We start from the raw sequence: 25,015 nt of genomic DNA, 5'->3' as shown, positions 1-25,015 counted from the left end.
GAATTCTCGCATATTGCTTATTGTCTCAATTTTTCCTAATATTAGCATCTCACATCACTATGGTGTATTTGTCAAAATTAAGAAGCCAACATTGGTAAATTTTTATTAACTAAGCTTCAGACTTTATTTGCGTTTCACCAGTTTTTTCCATTAGTGTCCTGTTTCTCTTCCAGGATCCAATCCAGGCTACCATATAGCACTTAACTGTCATGTCTCCTTAGTCTCCTCAGGTCTGTGACAGTTTCTGTCTTTCCTTATTTTTCATGACCTTAACAGTTTTGCATACTGTTCGGGTATTTCCTAGGGTGTCTGTCAAAGTGGGTATGTCTGATTTTTTTCATTATTAGACTGAAGTTATGTTTCTTTCTGAAAGAACACCACAGAGATGAAGTATCCATCTCTTCACATCACACCAGGAGGTACATAATAACCACATCATATCACTGGTGATAGTAACTATAATATAGTCTTTTGATTAACTTGTCTTAATATTAATGCAATCTAGTTTAGCAAGCTTGTGTCTTTTTAAAAAATATTTACATACCAAAAGATAATGAAGATTTGCTTCTATATTTTATTCCAGAAGTATTATAGTTTTACATTTTGAGTTTAGATATATAACCCACTTTCTCTCTATTATTAGAGATAAGGTTTCAAGATTTTTTTCTATATGAATATTAAATTTAATCCAACACCAATTAAAAAGATAATTATTTCCATATTGTTGCTGCAATATGCACCAATGCATTCATAAGTCACATGACTGCCTGTGTGTGGATCTGTTGTTACACTCTCTGTTATCATTCACTGGTATAATTATCAATGCTTGCACCAAAACCATGTTAAATTGCAGTTGCTTCAAATAAGCTATGATGTCTGGTGATACAACTGCTTTTACATTTTTAATAGTCTTTATTTCTTAGAGCGGTTTTAGATTCACAGCAAAATTGAGGAGAAAGTACAGATTTCCCATATACCGTCTTCCCCCACAGACTCACTGATTCCCTCATTGTCAGTATCCCCCACCAGAGTGGTACATTTGTTGCAACTGATGAACCTCCCTCTTACGTAGTCTATGGGTTTGGACAAATTTATAATACCATGTATCCACCATTATAGTACCATACAGATAATTTTCACGGCCCTAAACAATCTCTGTGTTCTGCCTTACCATCCCTCCCTGCTTCCTAACCCTAACAACCATGGATCTTTTTACTGTCTCCATAGTTTTGCCCTTTTTAGATGTCATATAGTTGGATTACGCGCTATGTAGCCTTTTCAGACTGGCTCCTTTCACTGAGCAATAAGCATTTAAGTTTGCTTCATGTCTTTTCATGGCTTGACAGCTCATTGCTTTTTAGCACTGAATAATATTCCATTGGCTGGATGTACCACAGTTTATTTATACATTCACCTACTGAAAGACACCTTGATTGATTTCAAGATCGCAATTATAAATAAAACTGCAGGGTGTTTTTGTCTATACAAATTTTCAACTTTTTGGCTAAATACCAAGGAGCATGACTGCTCGATTGTATGGTCAAAGTATTTTTACTAATACTTTTCTAAGAAGCTGCCAAACTGCCTTTCAAAGTGGCTATACTATTTTGCATTTCCAATAACAATGAATGAGAGTTCCTTTTGCTCCACATCCTTGCCAGTATTTGATATTGTCAGTGTTACTGATTTTGGCTGTTCCAATAGGCATGTGGTGCTATCTTGTTTTAATTGGCATTTCCATGATGACATATGACATGCAGCATCTTTCTACATGCTTATCACACACACACACACACACACACGCACACACATCTTCTATGATAAGGTGGCTGTTAAGATCTTTGGTCCATTTCTAATAGTGTTATTTTTGTCATGATAATTTCAGTTTTGAGAGATCCAATCCCTTATCGCATGTCTTTTGCAATATTTTCTTTCAGTGTGTGGCTTGTCTTTTCATTCTCTTGACAATGACTTTTGTAAAGCAGAAATATTTTATTTTAATTAAGTCCAGCTTTTTAATTCTTTTATAGATTGTGCTTTCATTGTTACATCTAAAAAGTTACTGACAAATTCAAGGTCATCTGGATTTTCTCTCCTTTTTTATTCCCAAAGGTTGTATGGTTTTATGTGTTACATTTAGGACTTTGATCCGTTTTGAGGTGTTTATTTTTGTCAAGGGAGTACAGTCTGTGTCTATGTTCATTTTCTTTTTTTTTTCATGTGGGTATCTGGAAGTTTCAGCACCATCTGTTGAAAAGAATATCTTTTCTCCATTGTATTGCCTTTACCCATTTGACTATATGTGTGTGGGTCTACTTCTCATTCTCATTTCTGTTCTATGTATTTATTCCTCTTACTCTTATTTATTTATTTATTTATTTATTTATTTATTTATTTATTGAGGTAGAGTCTCGCTCTGTCCCCCAGGCTGGAGTGCAGTAGCAAGATGTCGGCTCACTGCAACCTCTGCCTCCCGGGTTCATGCCATTTTCCTGCCTCAGCCTCCTGAGTAGCTGGGACTACAGGCATCTGCTACCATGCCTGGATAATTTTTTGTATTTTTAGTAGAGACGGGGTTTCACTGTGTTAGCCAGGATGGTCTCCATCTCCTGACCTCGCGATCCGCCCACCTCAGCCTCCCAAAGTGCTGGGATTACAGGCGTGAGCCACGGCACCTGGCCTTCCTGTTACTCTTTTACCAATAACACACTGTCTTGATTATTGTGGCTTTTTAGTACAGATGTTCCTCAACTTACAATGAGGTTACATCCCAATAAACACACAGCAAGTCTTAAGTTGAAAATCCATTTAATTCCTAAGTAAACCCATTGTAAAGTTGAAAAATGGACCATCCTAAGTTCAGATGCCCCTCCATTTATGATGTTGTTATGTTCCAATACGACAATCATAAAATAAAAATACCATAAGTCAAATCATCATAAGTCAGGAATTGCCTGTAAATCTTGAAACTGGGCAATGTCATCCTTCAGCTTTATTTCTTCAATATTGTTTTGGCTATTCTGGGACTTTTGCTTCTCCATGTAAATTTTAGAATCAGTTTGTTGAGGCCAGGCATGGTGACTCACACCTATAATCCCAGCATTTTGGGAGACTAAGACAGGCAGATCACTTGCAGTCAGGAGTTTGAGACTCGTCTGGCCAACATGGTAAAACCCTCTCTCTGCCAAAAAAAAAAAAAAAAAAAAAAAAAAAAAAATTAGCCAGGTGCAATGGCACACACCTATAGTCCCAGCCACTTGGGAGGCTGAGGAATGAGACTTGCTTGAGGCTAGGAGGTGGAGGTTGTAGTGAGCTGAGATTGTGCCACTGCACCGCCAGCCTGGGTGACAGAGTGAGACTCTGTCAAAAAAAAAAAAAAAAGTCGATATCCATAAAATAACTTGCTGAGATTTTGATTGAGATTGCCTTGAATCTATAGATCTAGTTGGCAGGAACTGACATCTTGACTATGTTCAGTCTTCCTATCCATGAACATAAAGTATCTCCCCATTTATTTGGTTCCTTGATTTTTTTATTAACATTTTATAGTTTCCCTTATATAGAACCTTGTACATATTTTGTAATATTTATACTTAAGTATTTTATTTGGGGCATTATTTTGTAAAGAGTACTGATATTTAATTTCAAATATACTTCTTCATCACTGCTCTATAGGAAAGCAATTTACTGCTTTGTCTTAAGCTTGTATTCTGCAACCCTGCTGTAACTGCTGCTTAGTTCCAGGACGTTTTCTGCCTATCCTTTTGGGTTTCCTACGTAGACAATAATGTCTGCGAACAAAGACAGTGTTATTTATTTCTTCTCAATCTATATACCTTTTATATATTTTCCCAGTTGTTTTCCAATAGCTAAGCATGTCTTTACTTTTTCAAGTTTGCCTTGGTTGATTTAACTAAATGCATTTCTATATAAATTTTAGACACAGCTTGTCAATTTCCACAAAATAATTGACATAAACTTGTGGAGAAATGCTATCTATTCAATTTTTATATTTCTATTTTATGAACAAAGTAAAGTTCTCATTGCTATAGATCTTCTATTATCACACACATTTCTATAGATTTATTTCCAGGTACCTTATATAATTAATGTTAAATAATATCATTTATAAGATTTCATTTTCTGTACTTTTTAGTGTTTTGTAAAAATACAATTGACTTTTGTATTGTTACATTTTGTTAACCTTGATAAATTCATTCATTAAATCTAAATGGCTTATATATAGACATACACAATTACGTTATTTGTGAAAAAGAAAATTTACTTTCCCTTTCAATTCCTACCTTATACTTACTTTATTTTATTTTATGTGTTGCCTGTTTATGCTGGCTGCGACTTCTCTTGTGATGATAAACCAAAAGTGTTAATATTTGGCATTCTTGCTTCTTTTTTTGTTATATTTGTTCCATTTTATTATTAGGTACTGTTGTTAACCTTTTACTGAACTTAATTTATTAATTGAACTTTATGATAGATAATTTAGGAAAAGGCTTAGGTTATTTTTGATCTTAGATTAAAAACTTTTTGTACTTGTATTAGTCTGTTCTTGCATTGCTATGAAGAAATATCTGAGACTGAGTAATTTATAAAGAAAAGAGGTTTAATTGAATCACTGTTCCGCAGGCTGTACAGGAAGCATGGCACTGGCTTCTGCTTCTCAGGAGGCCTTCAAAAGCTTACAATCATGGAGGAAGGTGAAGCAGGAGCTTGCACATCACATGGCAAAAGCAGGAGCAAGCGAGAGTAGGGGGAGGTGCCACACACTTTTAAACAATCAGATCTCCTAAACATAGATATAATTTTCTTCATTGCAATCTGTATTAGTTTGTTTTCAGACTGCTATAAAGAATTACCTGCGACTGGCTAATTTATGAAGAAAAGAGATTTAATTGACTCACTGTTCCACAGGCTGTACAGGAAGCATGGCTGGGAGACCTCAGGAAACTTACAATCATTGTAGAAGGTGAAGGGGAAGCAAGCACATCTTACCACGGCAGAGCAGAAGAGAGAGAGCGAGTGAAGATAGCCATACACTTTTAAACCATCAGGTCTCATGAAAACTCACTCACTATCATGAGAACAGCAAAGGGGAAATCCACCCCCATGATCCAGCCACCTCCCACTAGTCCCCTTCCCTGACACAGGAGGATTAGAATTCAACCTGAGATTTGGGTGGGGACACAGAGCCAAACCATATCACAGTCCTAAAAGTTTCAGTTACAGATTTGATGTATTTCTGTTTTTCCCTTGAAAAAGAGAAAAGACAGTGGGTCAACATGATCTACTAGTTTTCTTTGGCTTCATAACATATGAAGCAGCTTGAAACAACACAGATTCATTCTTTTCCAGTTTCAGTAGACCTGAAACTCAGTATACCAACACTGAGTATACTCAGTTCTCTGTTCAAGGTCTCACCAGGCTAAATATGTGGTGTGGGGGTTTCTTCTTCAAATTTCACTTTCTTATATTTTACACACAGTCCTTTTGATCTTCAAGCATCAGTGACATATCAAGTCTTTCTTGTGCTTTTAACTTCCCTCCGCACTGGCTGAAAAATTCTCCATTTTAAGGTCTCAGGTGATTATATTAAATTCACCTAAATAATCTATTTTTGGCTATATAATGTAATGTGATTATGGGAGTGACACAAGGTAGTTCTGCCCACTATTAATCTGGTTAATCTAATTAATCTGGTTCTGCCAGATTAGTTTTCTGATTGATACCATTCATGGACGTGAAAACATTATGTTGAGAAAAATGTCTATGCATATATGAATTTGGAAGGGACCCACCTACATAATATAATTAAATATGTGGTACAGAAACGGCAACTTGTTCACAAAGTAACCTTCCTTCCTTCCCCACCCCATCTGACCTAATATAATCCAATAATTCTCTCCACTTGGCCTCTGGGACATTTATTTATTCACTTGCTTATGAAGTATAAACCACACTACATATCATAAATAACATAGGTAAGAAAAATAGTATCATGTTAAATGTTGTACTGGGAAACACAAACATTAGCTGGCTGTTTGAGTTATCCAGGTCTGTTAGATGGATTAAGCTACTTGAAGTATGACCTTATAGTTCTAACTTCTGCCTAGCATGCAACATGGAAAGCTCCATTTTAATAAAAAGTACAAACCAAGGTCAAATTTTCTGCATTGAGAACCGCAGTCCTCAGTAATTAGTAATCTTATACAACAAAAGGATAACTCCAAGTACAGATTTCTAGCTGGGTGGAAGTGGTATGTTCTTGAATGTAATGGAGGAATGGCAAAATGAGATGTTTGAGATTAAACCTTAGTCACTTCACTTTTCTCTCATGTGACAACCATACATATAGTAATTTATAAACACAAGCATTCTTATTGACTAACAAGTGTGAGAAATTAAGAATTTTAGAACTGAAAACTGAGAACCTGAGTAGTTCTATAGGGTTCTTTAAAAACAAGACTTAACTACTATATTTTTGATGCAAAGAATTTAATAACTTTCAGTTTCTAGTTCATACATTTTAGTTTCAAATTACTTAGCATTTTCATGCTTGGGATAAACCTCAATTAAGTGTTAATAAGTATAAGTTTGCTAATATTAACTAATATTAGTTTAGTTGTGAAGAATTCATGGATGAATACCCCAAATAGACCTTAATTTATTTTCATTACATAATTTTAAAATTATTTCAAGACTTACACGTAGCCTATAAAAATCATTTTAAAAATTCACAATATTTAGGAAATATAACTATATTTATAATGGCAATTACTATTTAACTTTTTTACATTTTAGTTCTTGAAGGACTAGGTTGAAACAGTAAGTTATCCTTAATATTGCAAGTATGACTTCCAAGTTACTTCTACTTGCTAGATTAATAAAATTTGTTTATGTTTGTATGACAAAGAATTAATAATTTACTGATAAGAACATGAAAACATAAACTATAGACTGGGAGAAATTACTTGCAAGTCATATTTCTAATAAAGCACTTATATCTTGAATATATAAAAATTCCTATAACTGTAATTCAATATTAACAAGAAAATTCCTTTAAAAACACATTTAAAGAGAGACTTCTTCAAAGAAGATATAAAAATGGGCAGTGAGCACATTGAGAGATGCTAAGTACAGTTAGTTGTTTGAGGGATACATATATTAGGTTGGTGCAAAAGCAATTGAGGTTTTTGCATTGTTGAAATTTGTCGTTTGATATTGGAATACATTCTTAAATAAATGTGGTTATGTTATACATCATTTCAATGTGCATTTCTCACTTTATTCTTTTTTGCTAATGACTTCTTACTTGCTGTTTATTTTACATTTATTTTACGCTTTTGAAATGATGCCAGACAAAAAGGAAATTTGAGCGATTTTCTTATTTGAGTTCAAAATGGGTCATAAAGCAGCAGAGACAATTCGCACAACAACAACGCATTTGCCCAGGAACTGCTAATGAATGTACAGGGCAGTGGTGGTTCAAGAAGCTTTACAAAGGGGATGGGAACCTGGAAGATGAGAAGCACAGTTGTCGGCCATCAGAAGTTGACAATAACCAATTGTGAGCAATCATTGAAGTTGATCCTCTTACAACTATGCGAGAAGTTGCCCAAGAACTCAACATCGACCATTCTGTGGTTGCTTGGCATTTCAAGCAAATTGGAAAGGTGAAAAAGCTCGATAAGTGGGTGCCTCATGAGCTGACCAAAAATCAAAAAAGTCATTTTGAATGTTTTCTTTTGTTCTATCCAACAATGATGAAGCATTTCTCAATCGGATTTTGACGTGCAATGAAAAGTGGATTTTATATGACAACCGTGACAACGGGCGACGACCAGCTCAGTGGTTGGATCGAGAAGAAGCTCCAAAGCACTTCAGAAAGCCAAATTTGCACCCAAAAAAAGTTATGGTCAGTGTTTGGTGGTTTGCTGCTGGTCTGCTCCACTACAGCTTTCTGAATCCTGGCGAAACCATTACATCTGAGATGTATGTTCAGCAGATCGATGAGATGCACCTAAAACTGCAATACCTGCAGCTGGCATTGGTCAACAGAAGGGGCCCAATTCTTCTCCACGACAACACCTGACCACACATCGCACAACCAACACTTCAAAAGTTGAACGAATTGGGCTACAAAGTTTTGCCTCATCTGCGATATTCACCTGACCTCTGACACACCGTCTACCACTTCTTCAAGCATCTCGGCAATTTTTTGCAGGGTAAATGCTACCACAACAAGCAGCATGCAGAAAATGCTTTCCAAGACTTTGTCGAATCCCTAAGTACGGAATTGTACACTACGGGAATAAGCAAACTTATTTCTTTTTGGCAAAAATGTGTTGATTGTAATCGTTCTTATTTTGATTAATAAAGATGTGCTTGAGCCTAATTATGATTTAAAATTCGCAGTCCAAAACCGAAAATGCCCTGCTACTTTCCACCCTCTGTGATGGCTATAATCAAAAAGACAGACAATGAGAAGTGCTGGTGAGGATGTGGGGAGATAGGAGTCCTTAAATGTTGCTAGTCGTTAAGTAAATTGACACAACCATTTTGGAAAATACTTTGGCATCTACTTAAAAAGTTAAACATTTACCATACAGTCTACCAATTCCACTCTTGGGCATCCAACCAATAAAAGTTAAATTAATATATTTCCACAAATAAACTTGGATGTTAATGTTCATGGAAATATTATTCTTAATACCATAACTGGAAACAATTTAAATGTCCATCAGCACACTATAGCTTATCTGTCCAGTAGAATGTTATTCAGCAATGAAAAAGAGTAAAGTACTGAAACATAGCACAGTATGAATTATCTCAAAATTATTTTGCTAAGCGACAGAAGTCTGTTATAAAAGACTTATGCTGTATGATTCAACTTACGTGAATTTCCCAGAAAAGGCAAATCTGTAGAGACAGACTCAGATCAGTTGTTGCCTGAGACTGGAGGTGAGAACAGGAATTCACTTCAAATGGGCAGAAAAAATTTTGAGGGGTAATGGAAATGTTCTAAAACTTGATGTTTGTGATAGTTGCACAACTCTACCGTTGTGTTAAAAGCTAGTTCTTTACTTGGAATAAGTGCATCCTTATAGATGGAAATAATACTTTGTTATATAAAGTTATTTTTTAAAATATTGAATCAATTTCTCTCATATTCAGCTGGGAAACAGGTGCTCCAAATTTTTCATATCTTGGATCTTTGGCTAAATCCTCTTCTTTGGCAAAGCTGTAGTATTTAATCAGGTAAAAACAAAACAATTTTCTCAAACGTCAGCGTCACCAGATGACAATGATATGAATTACACTTTCTTTAAATATAATTTAATTATTGTTTTTTTTCCCACGAGAAAGTTTTTTTTTTTTTTGCTCTGCTCTGTATTTTGGGAGATTAGCTGAGAAGACCACTGTTTTCCATGCCCCGTAGATTTCCTTTTGAAGTTCTAGTCCCAGAGATCATGTGTGTATGTACGTGGCATAAAAATAAGAGTTGCTAATCATGCTGGAATCTGATCTAGGTGATAATATTTCTTTGCATACATAGCATATAGCAAATGATATTGTAAAAATATGTCTTACAATTTAAATAAAACAGAATTCTGGACAATAGATAACCTTGCTAAAGTTCACAATCTTTGTTTAATTTAAAAAATATTCATCCTATGAACATTTTTAAAACTAACTACCACAATGGATTTTTTAATAGCTTTCTCTAGGTTCAGTATTTTATTTTTATCACTATTTTATTTGCATAATATAATATAATCAGAAATTTAAATTTCAAGTCCATAAACAAATAATTTGTAAAAGTTTAACAACCAATTTAACTTCCTATGTACAACAAATCTGTTAGTATTAAGAAGAGAAGTTGTAATTCATATTTACAAATTCAGTTACCTTTCTGACAAAATAAAAATAAAAATTCATTAACAGCTCTTATTGAGCAACAGTCTTTGGGCATCATCTATGTGCCAAGCCCACTCCTGAGTATTGGAGTTACAAATATTTCCCTTGTTTCAGTCCACGTGAACATAAGAGGAGTCAAGCAATTGTGCATAATGTGCAACCTTCATCTTCCAGCTGGCTTTTTACCTTCTCAATCAAACTGTCTTCTCCTGATATTCTAGATAACATTACTTTTCAGAAATATAAACAAAATAAATTTGGGAACACAAGAAAGCTCATTTAATTTAATTCCTTATAACTTGAGTTAATCAACATTTTTGCTTGCTGGTTATATGTGCTAAGTCTAAAATACATTACATTTTACATTCAAGAATATAAATATCTTACCACTCTTACAATGTACAGCTCATTCTAGTTTTTAATAATTAGATAAAGTTAATAAAATTTGGAATTACTTAAAATTAAAAGGCAATGACAGCAGGAAAGTGCAAATTGATTATGTAAAGAATATTGAAAGTACTTATTGGAGTAAATCTCTTAAATAAATAGGATCTATGAGCTGGACATATATTAAGCTTTCTGAAAACATGGTTATGTTTTCATTTCACTATAGTTTGGTTTCCTCCTAAAACAGCTTTTAATTCAAATAGGTTTGAATAAAACAAAGGCTTCATAATCAAATATGTAACACTTATATTTATGTATGCAACAATGTCTTCGTTTCATGGAACACTGAAGAAATAAATAAATGTTTACCTTTCAATTCAGAAAGAACGAAACAAAGTGAAAACATATATAATATTTAATTAAGCTGGAAGAAAGCTTTACCAACATAACTTGCTTTTCTCCCTTTTCTCAATGCATAATATTTTCTAATTAAACCATAAAGTAAAGTTTCTTTATTTTATCAAAGGCCTTGTTCAGTTGTTCAGTTTATTTTCATTTCTGCTTTTATTGCTTGGTCTTAGGCCTATTTCTAAAATGCTTTTTTGAAATTAATAAAAAATATTTTTCTATCTTATAGTTTTTTTAATTCTAGTTGCTTTTCTGGATTGCCTTTTAACCAAGAATACTGTATTATCCCCGTCTATAGGAGATATATATATATATATATATATATATATATATATATATATATATATTAGCTTGCTCTGTTGAGAGTTTTGTAATTCATTGTAGTAGCAATTTCACCTGCCACAATGCCCTGCAACTTCAGAAAATGTCAGAAAACCTAATTAGTCTGATTTAGGGGCTTGTTAAAAGAAATGACCTTATTTGGTTTAAAATTATATGAAGATGTGAAGAGTTGACAATAGACAAAGAGACAATGTGAAAAATGTGCAGACCCTAGATGGAGATGCACCCAATAGCAACCCAATCAGATTGCCATGTGTTCTGTGGTGTCAACTGATCAGAAATCAATCAAAATTTCTGAGAAAATATTTACAAAATCATATTTTGACAAATATAATATTATCCATTAATCTACTTCTGTGTTTTTCTTGAGAACAATGGATCAGAAAAGTAATAGATGTGGGAATATTATTATTCAGAATACCTTTTCACCAAACTGGAACAATTTAAAGTTTTCTCTCTTTTGTTTTCTTCAAATAATTGGCAAATAACTGTAATTGCTACAGATAATATATTACATCAAAATAGGAGTATATTTGATGGAAGAACCCATTTCTACTTATTATAGATTTTTTATGGCCCTGGAGGAAGTTATCACCTCATGGCAAGTTTTTCTTTTCCCTCCGCTTGCTCCTCCCTTGGTAAGAGGAATGAATGAATTATCTGCTTGCCAATGAGCAGAGACCAATATCACCTGAGCCATACAAATAGGCTAATACATAACTTATTGAGCACATAAAACATAGAAAACATAGTCTATAGGTGCTGTCTCTCTCTTTTCCTTCTTCCTTGTTTCATGGATTATAAGAAGGGATCAGGCTGGCCCTTGATTTCCTCTAGTGGTTAGTAAATAGGCATGCTTTCACAAGCCATTTTTTTCTTCAGCTTCCCTGGTTATTACTAAATTGATGAATCAGTGTTTGGTAGATCCCTGGGCTAAATTTGGCTGTACAGGAATACAACTTTGCTAGTATTAAAGATGGTAAAATATTTTGATCCAATGTTAGTACCTTGCTCTCAATTATTTACAAATACTAAGTGTATAAATAATTAGTAACCCTAAACAAAGACAATTTAAGAAAGCTTTTCCGGAACACTCCACATCATTCTAGATACTTGATTAAGAATATTTAATAAAAATTTTCAAAAAAGTAGATGTACTGATGGATTATATTTTATAGCCTGACATGAATTATGCACTTTTTCAGAATTTAGTAAAGTTTATTTTGAACCTCAGTTAGTGTTCAAAATATTTGGCTCCAGATCAAAATTTCCCATATGTCATATGCCATTCAGTGCTCAAACTTACCTCCCCCACCAGCCCCCACAGAAATGATAAAGTGGAAAAATATGCTAACAACATTTGTGAAGTGCAGTGGACAAAATACGGTCATATTTTAAATATTTTAACAACTTTTTGATAAGTCAGAAATAATTTTGAAATACAATATTTAAAAAATGCATATTTTTGGATTCATAGCAGCCATAATGACTTCACCTGATGACTGCTACACTGATTTTTCAAGATAAGAAGAGACATTTACAATTTTTAAAATTGAAATTAAAAATTAAAAAAATTAAAAATAAAATACAAATAAAAAATAGACAAAACCAAAAAACAAAATACCTTACAAATATTTCTTATTGAATAAAAACAGCAATAATTTATATTTTCAAGATTTCTAATATACTGTTTGAAGTTATTTGGGGAACTTTGTGATTCAAAATAACTTTTAGTTAAAAACTAGTTGTTTTGGTGAATTAGTATTTTGGATAATTTAATATTTACCTTCTTTTAAAGAAGTCATTACTTTATAAAGTGAGATTCTGTGTTTCACTTTTTGAATTGGAATATTTGAGTAGTTATAAAGTTATGTAGGATCACACAAGATCATATGACAAAACAACTTATTACCAGAAGGTATTGCCCAAACCAAAAATTGAGTTGATATATTTTCTTTAAAATATCCTATATCCTATATTGTGATGGAGTAGATAAACTGAATAACCACCGAGGGCCAAAAACCAAAGCTTGATGCCTTTATACAGCAGCAATTTATTATGAATCCAATATCTTTCCATTTTGATGCTGTTATTTGTGATGTGACTACACTCCTAGAATGGAAATTTGAAAGATAAATTACAAAATGTCAGAAAGAAAATAAAATCAATAGAGAAGGCTTTTCCTTTTGGGTTCATTGTTTGTTTCTAATCAGAGTCAATTACTTTATAGTGCTCTTTTTGCTCTTTATCTTTTCTTATTTAGAAAACATCAGTGTAGCAGGTAAAGTCACCATGGCTGCCATGGATCAAAAATATATGTATTGTTTAAACATTTTATTTTGAAATGATTTCTGACTTTTTTTTCGTTCATTGTTTGTTTGCTTTTAACCAAAGTAAATTATCTCATAGTGCCTCTTTTTGCCCGAGAGGGACAGAGTCATTTGATTATGTTACAATGAACCGTGACTTCTCTTATTCTTTTTGTTCATATGCCCAATGATAGCATTGGATTAAGCCATCAGTTATTCTTGACATATATAACTTCCTCATTTTCTGAATGTTCTACAAAACTAAGCTGAAAATAGCATATCTGTGCTATTTCAAATAAAGTATATTCCACATAAATATCCCTAATTTTCAAAAAGTCTGACATTTTCTAGGATGATATCCAAGGCATAGTTTCTCTAAGCCCTCTGTTGTTTGCAATTTAATAATCTTGCAATAAGTATATCATATAACACAGAGATTTAAAATGAAATAGATGGAAAAATATTGGATACTTTCACTACATAAATAATTCCAGTTTCAGAAATAATGACAGAGCACCAATAGTAGTCTCCTGTGAATTTTGAGTTGAATTACTGACTTAACAGTGTTAAATATGTCTAGTTAATATTATAAATGTCTAATATTTATAATAAGTATTATGAATGAGCATTTAACACAACTGTATCTTAGTCATTTTTCTTGTTAAACAGAAATACACAACTCAGGATATGTACTATTATTAAATCATTAATTTCTAAATGAAGTTAAAATAATTCATTATATTCTGTTTTCATAGTTATTTGAGTTATGGGTACATAAATATTCAGATTAGAAGACATTCTGGATAATAATTTCTTTCTTAGAAGTTATGAATATGCTTTATATGATGCAGATAAAGTACTTAACATAGTATCTGTAACAGAGAAAGTGCCCAATAAATAGGTCAATATTTATTATTTTTATCTTATTACAAGTAAAACTTTAAATATTAGGTTGTCTTCAGGAAAATCTTAATGTACAAGCATTCTTGTACATTCATAGCAGAGAAATGTAGATAAATGTTAAGCATCAGATAATTATAGTTGTAATTTAAATTCCACAGTGTAAACTTTAACATTTTGCATGAAGAAATAAATGCTTATTGTCAAAAGATGAAAACACTAGACATCCTCTGTTTGAGAAGTATACATATAGATTTTTAAAAATTAATTAACAGACTGTCTTCTGAGCAGTTTTAGGTTTACAATAACATTGGGCAAAAAGTACAGAGTTCCCATGTACTTCCTTCTTCATCATCCCTGCCCACAGTTTCCCCTATTGTTAACCCTTTTTCCATTAAGAAAACAAAAATGCATCTTGCTGCCAGTGCTCATTTAATTTTACATAAGCACACTCTTTGAGGCTGAAGCAATCTGACTGATTTTCCATGTGAAAATAAAATATAAAAACTATCATTGGAGTGATTTCTAAACAGAACTAATATCAAAATTGTCTGAATCATCAGAATTATCTATTTTAGAAAAATCGGATTTGTCAAATTAATCTTCAGCCAACAACTCTTCGGGAGTGATGCTAACATCACGGGTAAGAATGCTACGTTTTCTAGCGTGTGACATTTTCTGTAATCGAAAATTACTATATTTTGTAAATAGATATACAACTACTAAAAACAAAATGCTATAAATAGAATGATATAGAATGATATCTTTTGTTTCCAAAGCCTATATAATGGAGGGATGTGAAAATAATAATAAAAGTGAGATATTACATGGATATTTCTTGGGGAAAACATGGCAGCTGCAAGAGCCCTGACAAGTATTCTCAGGGCAAATGGGAAAAGGATTAGCATCTTGCATTGGTGTGGCACACTTTTTATAATTGATAGACTAATATTAATGTATTGTCATTAACTAAAGTTCATAGTTTACAGTAAGTTTCACTCATTATGCTCTATGGTTTTTGGGTTTTGACTAATTCATAGTATCATGTACTCACCATTACAGTATCCATACAAAATGTTTTGCTGCTCTCTATATTTTTATTTTTCTTCAGTTCTTAGTGCTTTATTCTCTAAAATCAGCTGGGTCTTACTGTTGGTCCAAGAAATGTGTCATTTTCCTTTTTGAAATCTTCAAATAGTTAGAAATTCTGTCTACTGAGGCTCATCCATACTCACTGTACTTACATGTCAGCAGCATATAACTGTAATGTTTCACAGTATTACACTGAAAGGTTTATAGGTACATAGATCAGTAAAGATGTGTGTGAAGGAGATATTGTGCTTCTGAAAATTAAGGAAACACTAATAATCAAAGTTAAACCATGAATTTCATTTCATATTCATAAAATCATTGACACTCTCACAACCATAAACACATCCACTATTTATTAAGGAATTAATATTTTCCAGTTACTCTGGTAGGTATTTTATATTTATGTGTGTGTATATATATATATATTATATGTGTATATATATTATATATGTGTGTATATATAATATATATACACACACATATATATATTTTTTTTTCTAAAACTCTTACAATCTTGCAGCATGTGTTTCCAAATTTACAGATTAGGAAATATTTTTTCAGTGATGGTGCTCATAAAAGTTAAACATTTCATCCAAAGACAGAAAAACCGAAAAATCAAACTGAAATATGCCTGATTCCAGTTTGCATTATATCCTGAACTTTGCATGATATCCTGCAACCTAGGAAAAACACATTTATAGAAACGGAGAGGTGAAAAAGAAGAGGTGGAAGAGGAAAAGGAGAAGAAGGGAGAGAGCAACAAAAATATAGAGGAAAAATCAAAAGAAGAAGAAGAGGACAAAGAGAAAAAAAAAGAGGAGAAGGAAGAGGAAGGACAGAAAGAAGTCCAGTAATACACGTTGATTATACCCATATTTCAGAAAAAACCTTTAACTTTATCCGAATTTATAAAAACATGTCTGAATCCATAACATCATTTATGAGTATACTGCTCATTTGCATTGGCTATAAAAATTACCTCCTGAGTACCTATGCAGTCTGTTGAGTTTCCTGCAACATAGTGTAAGTAGGCTGCAAGACAAACCAGAACTCAGTAATTCCTCTCAGAAATACTGGCTTTTTAGTTTTTATTTCATAAAAAGGTGGAGGGAGAGGAGACGGAGAGAGAGACAGGGAGAGAGAGAGAGAGAGAGGATCTTTAAAATATGAAATGGCATTTTCACATTTTAAAAAATGTTATGTCCTTATTCCTTCCTTTTCCCTCCCTTACTGAGCCCCCTTGTGGTAGATCTGTAAGTTGTCCCTTTGGGACAGCTTTTTAAAGGGTTTCAAGTCTTTGTTTTCCTGCATGCACCATACTGCACTTTATAATTCAAATCATAATTCACCGCTGAAGGAAAAAATAATTCATATTATTTTCTTTTAAAATTATATTTATCTTTTTTTTTCTTTGAGACGGAGTCTCGCTGTGTTGCCCAGGCTGGAGCGCCATGGCATGTTCTCTGCTCACTAGAACTTCTGCCTCCCGGGTTCAAGCGATTCCCCTGCCTAAGCCTCCTAAGTAGCTGGGATTACAGGCTTGACCCATTACACCCGGCTCATTTTTGTATTTTTAGTAGAGACGGGGTTTCGCCATGTTGGCCAGGCTGGTCTCGAACTCCTGACCTCAAGAGATCCGCCCGCCTCGGCCTCTCAAAGTGCTGGGATTACAGACATGAGGCACAGCGCCCGGCCTTATCTTTTAAATATATAAATATACTTGGCATTTTAAAATATATGTGATGGTTCTCTTGTTGAAATTCACATATAAACATCTATGTATACGTATATATATGCACACACACATATACACACAATTTTAATTTAGTATTAACTATCAATGAAATGAAAAATACCATTGGAAAGTGTTAAGGCCATAAGAGATTCAGCTAAAATACAAGTATAAATTAGGTATGTTTGGCTAGAATTTATAGCAGGATAATAATTTTCCTCAAGGTTGTATTTTTTGTGTTGTTATTAATGGTTTCTTAACAGACATCAAAAGCATCACAGACAGCTTCATTGTATAATTTATAGAATGGCCTGGGGAAATTTTCCTCTTAGCAAACATAGACTGAGAGAACCACCACACAAAAAACAAGAAAAAAAAATATATTGCTAAGTATTGCATTTGCTAGCAAGTAGATCTAGTATCTTTCAAAGTTCCTTGACTTCTTTTCCTTCTTCCCTTTCCCTTTCACCAACTAGGTTCCATTCCCAATGGGACTTGCTTACAAATGCCATTATCTTTAATATCTTGTATATCTTTAATACAAATGCCAATATCTTTTTTACTCATGGCTAGAGATTTTAAAATATTTTGAAATATTTCAAAACTTAAAAACTATGATCATTAGAGGAAGAATTTTGGTACTCAAGAAGCTGGTACACTTTGTGCATTTATCAAACACCTTTTAATTAAAAATTTGGCACTGTCCAAGGTCTTCATATAATGTATACTATATGAGAATGCAGAAGTGATAGAACTTGTTCCACAAGAAGGCCGAAAAATATGAAATAGAATAGAAAAATGAAATATTAAAGTTTACTGCACAATGTAAGTTAAAATATTGTTTTCTGGAATTGTATTTCAACTGTGTGTATGTGGGTGCATATGCATGTATTATGGGTCACAGTAAAAAATTTTTACTACAGGTCATTTTCAAAATATGTGAATATCAGTGCAATGCACCCTAAGTATATAATAATACTGCTCCATATTAGACAAAAAGCAAAGTGGTTACTTGAATGGCTAACGTTAGTAGTCAAGATTAGAATGGCTCAGAGACATGGTATAGCAGCTGAAAGTTATTATACTCTTCAAGATTATTCAAAATCTGTAGTTTCCCTTTGAATTTGAAATGCATCCTTATTTGATAGTTCATGTCTTTCCTGTTGGTGGCACTGTGCACATAGGAGTTATGAAAAACTTATGGGAAAGACCACTTTATTTATAGCTATAAATTCACCATTTGAATGATGCCTGTCTTTTTAAAAATTCCAGAGCAGCAGTTTACACTTCTCAGAACCATGATATTCCAATCTTTTCTAAAATACATTTCTGTGATATCCCTTACTTAATACTCATTGGCAATATGGAGATTCCTGTGAATTCAGCTGAACTACATTTTAAAAACTACTGAATCTTCTTTGCCTAACTTCTTACCAAATTTTTGGTGAAAAATAGTCATTGTTCTCTATATTAGGCTTCCATGACATGGTCTATAGTAACAGTTTAAAAATGGCAAAAATCCTTAAAATCAATGAAGAAACATCAGCTTTGTGATCTACCTATGTGCTTTATCAATTTCTTTCTGTTGTTTTGTATTCATTTTTTTATAACAAGGAAATTATACACTGAAAAAAAATTGGAAGCTGTCAAGAAAATATTAGAAGATACTTTCTAGAATCTCGATTAAGGTCTGTGAATGAATATGTAGCCCTCCAGTGAGATTTAAACAGGATAAAAGGAATTGATCTGGTACAGCTAATTCAGAAAATGTTGGAGCATTGAGATTCAAGCAAAATAGATTTGAGCATTTATATAATATGAGAGGTGGCCTTAAACAGACACTACCCCAAAACGAAGTTTATGTTATGTGCACTACCCATTACAAATGATGTTTGGTTGTGAATTTCTGCTGTTGGATCTTAAAACAATAATACAAGTATCTACACGAAATATCAATAATGTATTAGTTACATGAACTGAAGATCACATTAGCAGATTTAAGAGAATATCAGATTCTTCAATCTATGTGTGAGCATTGCAATTTCACTCCTTTATAGAACAATATTTTTATTATTATTTCTTTTCCTTAATCATTTCAATCTATATTAAAAACATTTTAAAATTTTATTTGGCTTTTAACAAAATAAATTGGCTCACATGAACAATATTTTTCAACAACTGAGTTATTTTAAATGCAAAGAAAAGAAACTCCCACTTAAAATCTGTTCATTTCAGCAAGGCAAATGAGCAGCACAGATAAAATCTAAAGCACGTGCCAAAAAAAAAAATCAGATTTTACTGTATTCTACCAAAGCTGTTCTTCACAATTCCTTGAAATAATTAAACCTCTATTCATGCTGATATCAAGATCACCAAATTAAAAATAATCAAAACTTAGTGGCATACCTATATTTAATTATGCATTATTCTATTTTCTAGAAAGCAATCGTTATGGATGGAATGTTTATGTCTCCCCCAAATTTATGTATCGAAATCTAATCTCTAATGTGATAGTATTTGGAGGTGGTGAGGTACTTAGGTCATGAGGATGGAGCTTTTGTGAATGGGTGCCCTTGCAAGGAAGTCCAGAAAGCTAACTCTCTTTCTACCTTGTGAGGACAGAGAGTAGGCAGTCTATAACCTAGAAGAGAGTCTTCACCAAAATCCAGCAGGCTGAGTCTACAATCTAGAAGAGGGTCTTCATCCAAATGGACCAGGCTGATACCCTGATCTGGAACTTCTACCCTCTGGAACTGTGAGAAATAAATTTCTGTTGTTTATAAGCCACTCATTCTATGATACTTTGTTAAAGCAGTCCAAACTGTTCAAGATAGTAATATTTAGATATAATTTATCTGTAATTATATTGACTCTTTTTTATATCATAGAAAACAATGTTGATTCTTAAGGACACAATAATTAATTTGACAAAAGAATCAATAAGTGGATAAGAGTGTATATAAGCATGATTTTGAATAGACCACCAATAAAATCCCTAGGGAAATACAGGGTAGCTTATGTTTGATTTTAATACACTTACCAATTTTGTTCAGATGTCAATTATCTACTGTTTTGCTCAACAGAATTATATTCTATAAAATTTTACTGAATTCTGTCATCTTTAACTGTCATCCTGAAGACAAATATTTCTAGTTATTAAGACCCACGTTTAGTGTTCGTTTAATGGTGCTTTGTTTTATAAAAAAATTAATAGATATTTTAAAGCAGTTTATTTAACAGCAAAATTGAGCAGAAAGTACAGAGTTCTATATATCCCCTGCTCTACATATGCATAGCCTCCCCCACCATCAACATCCCACACCAGAGAGGTACATTTGATACAGTTGATGAACCTACATTGACACATCTTTACCACCTGGGGTCTATAGTTTACATTAGGGTTCTCTCTTGCTGGTGTAGTTTCTATGGCTCAGATAAATGTATAATGACATTTATACATCATTAGAGTATCATATGAAATATTTTACTGCCCGAAAATCCTTGTGTTCTGTTTCTTATCATTCCCTCCCTCCTAGCTCCTGGGAACCACTGATCTTTTTATCGTTTCCATAGTTATAAATTTTTCCAGAATGTCATATATTTGGAATCATATGGTACTGTAGCCTTGTAAGACTACTAGACTCTTTTACTTAGTAATATACATTTAACTTTCCTCTGTGTCTTTGTATGGCTTGATAGCTAATAATTTTCAGTGCTGAATCATATTCAATTTTCTGGATATAACACAGTTTATCTATCCATTTGCTTATTAACGGACATCATCTATTAGAATATACAAGTGCACGTGCCTTTTTGGTAGAAATATTTATTTTCTTTTGGATATATACCCAATAATGGGATTGCTGGGTCAAATGGTAGTTGTGTTTTAAGTTCTTTGAGAAAATCTCCAAACTGCTCTCCCCAGTGGCTGAACTAAGTTACATTCTCACCAACAATGCATAAGCATTCCTTTTTCTCTTCAGCCTTTCCAGTATCTGTTATTTTTTGACTTTTTAATAAAAGACATTCTGACTGGTGTGAAATGATATCTCATTGTGATTTTGATTTTCATTTCTCTGGTGATTGGTGTTGATGAACATTTTTTCGTATATTTTTTGACTTGTATGTCATCTTTTGGAAAGAGTTCATACATGTGTTTTGCCCATTTTATAATGGAAGTAATGGAATTATTTGTTGAATTAAGTTCCTGATAGATTCTAAATCTGAGACCTTAGTCAGCTGCACAATTTGCAAATATTTTCTCCCATTCTGTAGCTTGCCTGTTTACTCTGTTGATAGGTTTTTGTTGTTGTTGTTTTTTGTTGTTATTGTTTTATTTTGTTTTTTGTTTTTGCAGTGCAGAAGCTTTTTAGTTTAATTAGGACCCACTTGTCAATTTTTGTTTTTATCGCAAATGCTTTTAAAAACTTAGTCATAAATTCTCTCCCAAGGCTGATGTCCAGAATGGTGTTTCCTAGGTTTTCTTCTAGCATTCTTATAGTTTGAGGTCTTACATTTAAATCTCCAATTCATCTTGAATTAATTGTTGTCTATGGTGAAAGGTAGGGGTCCAGCCTCATTCTTATGCATATAACTAGTCAGCTGTCTCAGCACCATTTATTGAATAGGGAGTCCTTTCCCTATTGCTTGTTTTTATTGACTTTGTTGAAGATCAGATGGCTGTACACGTGCAATTTTATTTCTTGGTTATCTATTATGTTCCATTGGTCTGTGTGCCTGTTTTTGTACCAGTTTCATGCTATTTTAATTAATGTAGCCTTATAGTATAGTTTGAAGTCGGGTAATGTGATACCTCCAGTTTTGTTCTTTTTGCTTAGAATTACTTGGTGATTTTGGCTCTTTTTTGCTTCCATATGAATTGTAGAATAGTATCTTCTAAATCTTTGAACAATAACATTGGTAGTTGATAGAAATATCATTGAATCTGAAGATTGATTTGGGCAGCATGGTCATTTCAACAATATTGATCTTTCTAATCCATGAGCAAGGAATGATTTTTTTGTTTGTTTGTGTCATCTATGATTTCTTCAGTGTTTTGCAGTTCTCCTTGTAGAGATATTTTACCTCCATGATTAGATGTAATTCTAGGTGTCTTTTTGTGTGTATGGCTATTGTAAATGGGATTGCATTTTTAATTTGGCTTCCATCTTGAACTCTATTGGTGTATAAAATTGCTACTGATAGTGTATATTGATTTTGTGTCCTGAAATTTTACTGAAGTCATTTATCAGTTCCAGGAGCCTTTTGGAGGAGTTTTTAGGGTTTTTCTAGAGGTAGAGTAATAAATATCATGAGCAAAGAGCCGTAATTTGACTTCTTTTCCTATTTGACACATTTTATTTCTTCTTCTTGTGTTATTGCATTATCTATGACTTCCAGTATTATGGTAAACAAGAGTGGTAAGAGTGGACATTATTGTCTTCTTCCAGTTCTCAAGGGAAATTGTTCAAGCTTTAGTCCATTCAGTATGATGTTGTTTGTGGGTTTGTCATAGATGGCTCTTATTGTTTTGAGGTATGTTTCTTCAATGCCTAGTTTTTGGAGGGTTTTTATCATGAAGGGATGCTGGATTTTATCGAAAGCTTTCTCTGTGTCTATTGATATGATCATTTGATTTTTGTTTCTAATTCTGTTTATATAGTGAATCACATTCATTGATTTGCATATATTGAATCAACCTTGCATTCCAGGAATGAAGCCTATTTGATTGTGGTAGATTAATTTTTTGATGTGCGGCTGGATTTAGTTTGTTAGTATTTTGTGGAGGATTTTTACATCTATGTTCATCAGGGATATTGGCCTGTAGTTTTTGTTGTTGTTGTTATGTCTTTGCAAGATTTTGGTCAATCTTGAATTATGTTTCATGTGTAGATGAGAAGGATGTATATTCTGTGGCTGATAAGTGGAGTATTCGGTAGATGTCTATTAGGTCCAATTGGTTAAGGGTCTAATTTAAGTCCATCTTTGTTGGTTTTCTGCCTCAATGATCTGTCTAATGCTGTAAGTGGAGTGTTGAAGTCTCTCGCTATCATTGTGGGTTGTCTAAGTCTTCCCAAAGGCCTAGAATTTTTTTTCTTCTGAACTTCGCATTCCAATGTTGGGTGCATAGATATTTATGCTAGTTAAGTTTTCTTGTTGAATTTACTCCTTCACCATTATGTAACGCCTTTCTTTGTCCCTTTTTACTATTACTGGTTTAAAGTCTGTTTTTTCTAAAATGAGGATTGCATCTTCTTCTTTTTTCTGTTTTCCACTTGCTTGGTAGATTTTTTTCCCATCCCTTTATTTTGAGCCTGTGGATGTCATTCCCTGTGAAATGAGTCTCTTGAAGACAGCAGAAAGATGGGTCTTATTTTTTATCCAACTTGCAACTGTGCCTTTTAAGTGGGGCTTTTAATGTTAGTATGTGAGATTGTGATCCTATTTTGAAGCTGTTAGATGGCTCTTTATAGTTTCTATTGTGTGGTTGCACTATAGGCTATGTAATTAAAGTATGTTTTTGTGGTAGCAGTTATCTTTCTTTCATTTCCATATGTAGAACTCTTTTAAGTAAGAATCTCTTGAAATGGTGGTTGAATGGTAACAAATTCCCTTACCACTAGCTTGTCTGGATAATATTTTATTTTTCTTTCACTTATGAAGCTTCATTTGTCAGAATATGAAATTCTTGTTTGGAATTTCTTTTTTTTAAGAATGCTGAAAGTAGGCCCCCAATCTGTCCTGGCCTGTTAGGTTTCTGGTGAGAAGTCCATTGTTAGCCTGATGAGGTTTTCTGTATGTGATCTTTTTCTCTGGCTGCTTTTAAGAATTTTTCTTTAGTGTTGACCTTGGACAGTCTAGTGACTCTATGCCTTGGTGATGTTTGTTTTGCATGGTATCTTGTAGATGTTCTATGGGTTTCCTGAATATCTACCTCTCTGGAAGCATTAGGGAAATTTTCTTGAATTAGTCTCTCAAATTTGTTTTCCAGGTTATTTAAATTTTCTTCTTCTGTCTTAGGAATGCCACTACCTTGTAGATTTGTTCACTTTACATAATCCCATATTCCTCAAAGACTTTTTCACTAAAACTTGTTTTTTTTGTTTTGTTTTGTTTTGTTTGTTTGTTTTTATCTGACTGGGTTCATTCAAGAGACTGGTCTTCAAGTTCTGAAATATTTTTTCTGCTTTGTCCAGGCTATTGTTAAAGCTTTCAATTTTATTCTGAAATTCCTTGTGTTTCTCTAGAAGCTCTGATTGATTTCTTTTTATTATGTTTATCTCTTGAGCTTTCTTGCAATCCATGCTTTGGATTTTTTTTTTTTTTTTTTTTTTTTTTGAGACACAGTCTTGCTCTGTTGACCAGGCTGGAGTGCAGTGGCATGATCTCAGCTCACTGCAATCTCTGCTTCCTGGGTTCAAGCGATTCTCATGCCTCAGACTTTCAAGTAGCTGGGGCTACAGGCATGTGCCACCACACCCAGCTAATGTTTTGTATTTATTTAGTAGAGATGGCATTTCACCATGTTGCCCAGGCTGGTCTTGAACTCCTGGACTTAACTGATCCACCCACCTTAGCCTCCCCAAAATGCTGGGATTACAAGTTTGAGCTACTGCACCTGGCCTATGCTTTGGATTATTCATCTGTCTCTTCTGAGTTTTCATTTTGGTGTTGGACTACTGCTGGAGAGTGAGTGTGGTCCTTTGTTCATGTCACCACATTCAGATTTTTTTATGGTGCCAGGATTCTTGCACTGGTTCCTTCTCATTTGGAGATGTTGGTACTTCTACCTTTTGTAAAATTTTCATGTGGATAGGATTTTTCTTTTCCTTTCTTTCCCTATAATACTATTGCTTTTTTTCTCCTTTTCCTTCTCTTCTCCTGAGGGGATGTGACTGTAGGGAGTGTTCGG

The 25,015-nt window shown here is 33.3% G+C and overlaps 1 protein-coding gene across 1 annotated transcript; it reads left to right on the top strand.

Annotated features, from left to right (window-relative positions):
• Nucleotides 1–7,164: 7,164 nt before the first annotated feature.
• LOC129534172 (histone-lysine N-methyltransferase SETMAR) lies at nt 7,165–8,389 on the top strand. Its single transcript, XM_055390339.1, is given in 3 exon segments — nt 7,165–7,461; nt 7,463–7,752; nt 7,755–8,389. Coding segments are annotated over 3 exon segments (1,071 nt in total). The 5' UTR covers nt 7,165–7,315.
• The last annotated feature ends 16,626 nt before the right edge of the window (nt 8,390–25,015 follow it).

Source organism: Gorilla gorilla, chromosome 5 (genome assembly GCF_029281585.2).
Source record: "Gorilla gorilla gorilla isolate KB3781 chromosome 5, NHGRI_mGorGor1-v2.1_pri, whole genome shotgun sequence".
NCBI lineage: Eukaryota > Metazoa > Chordata > Mammalia > Primates > Hominidae > Gorilla > Gorilla gorilla.
The sequence above is the reverse complement of the archived record's forward strand: the minus strand, read 5'-3'. Positions and strand labels throughout refer to the sequence as shown.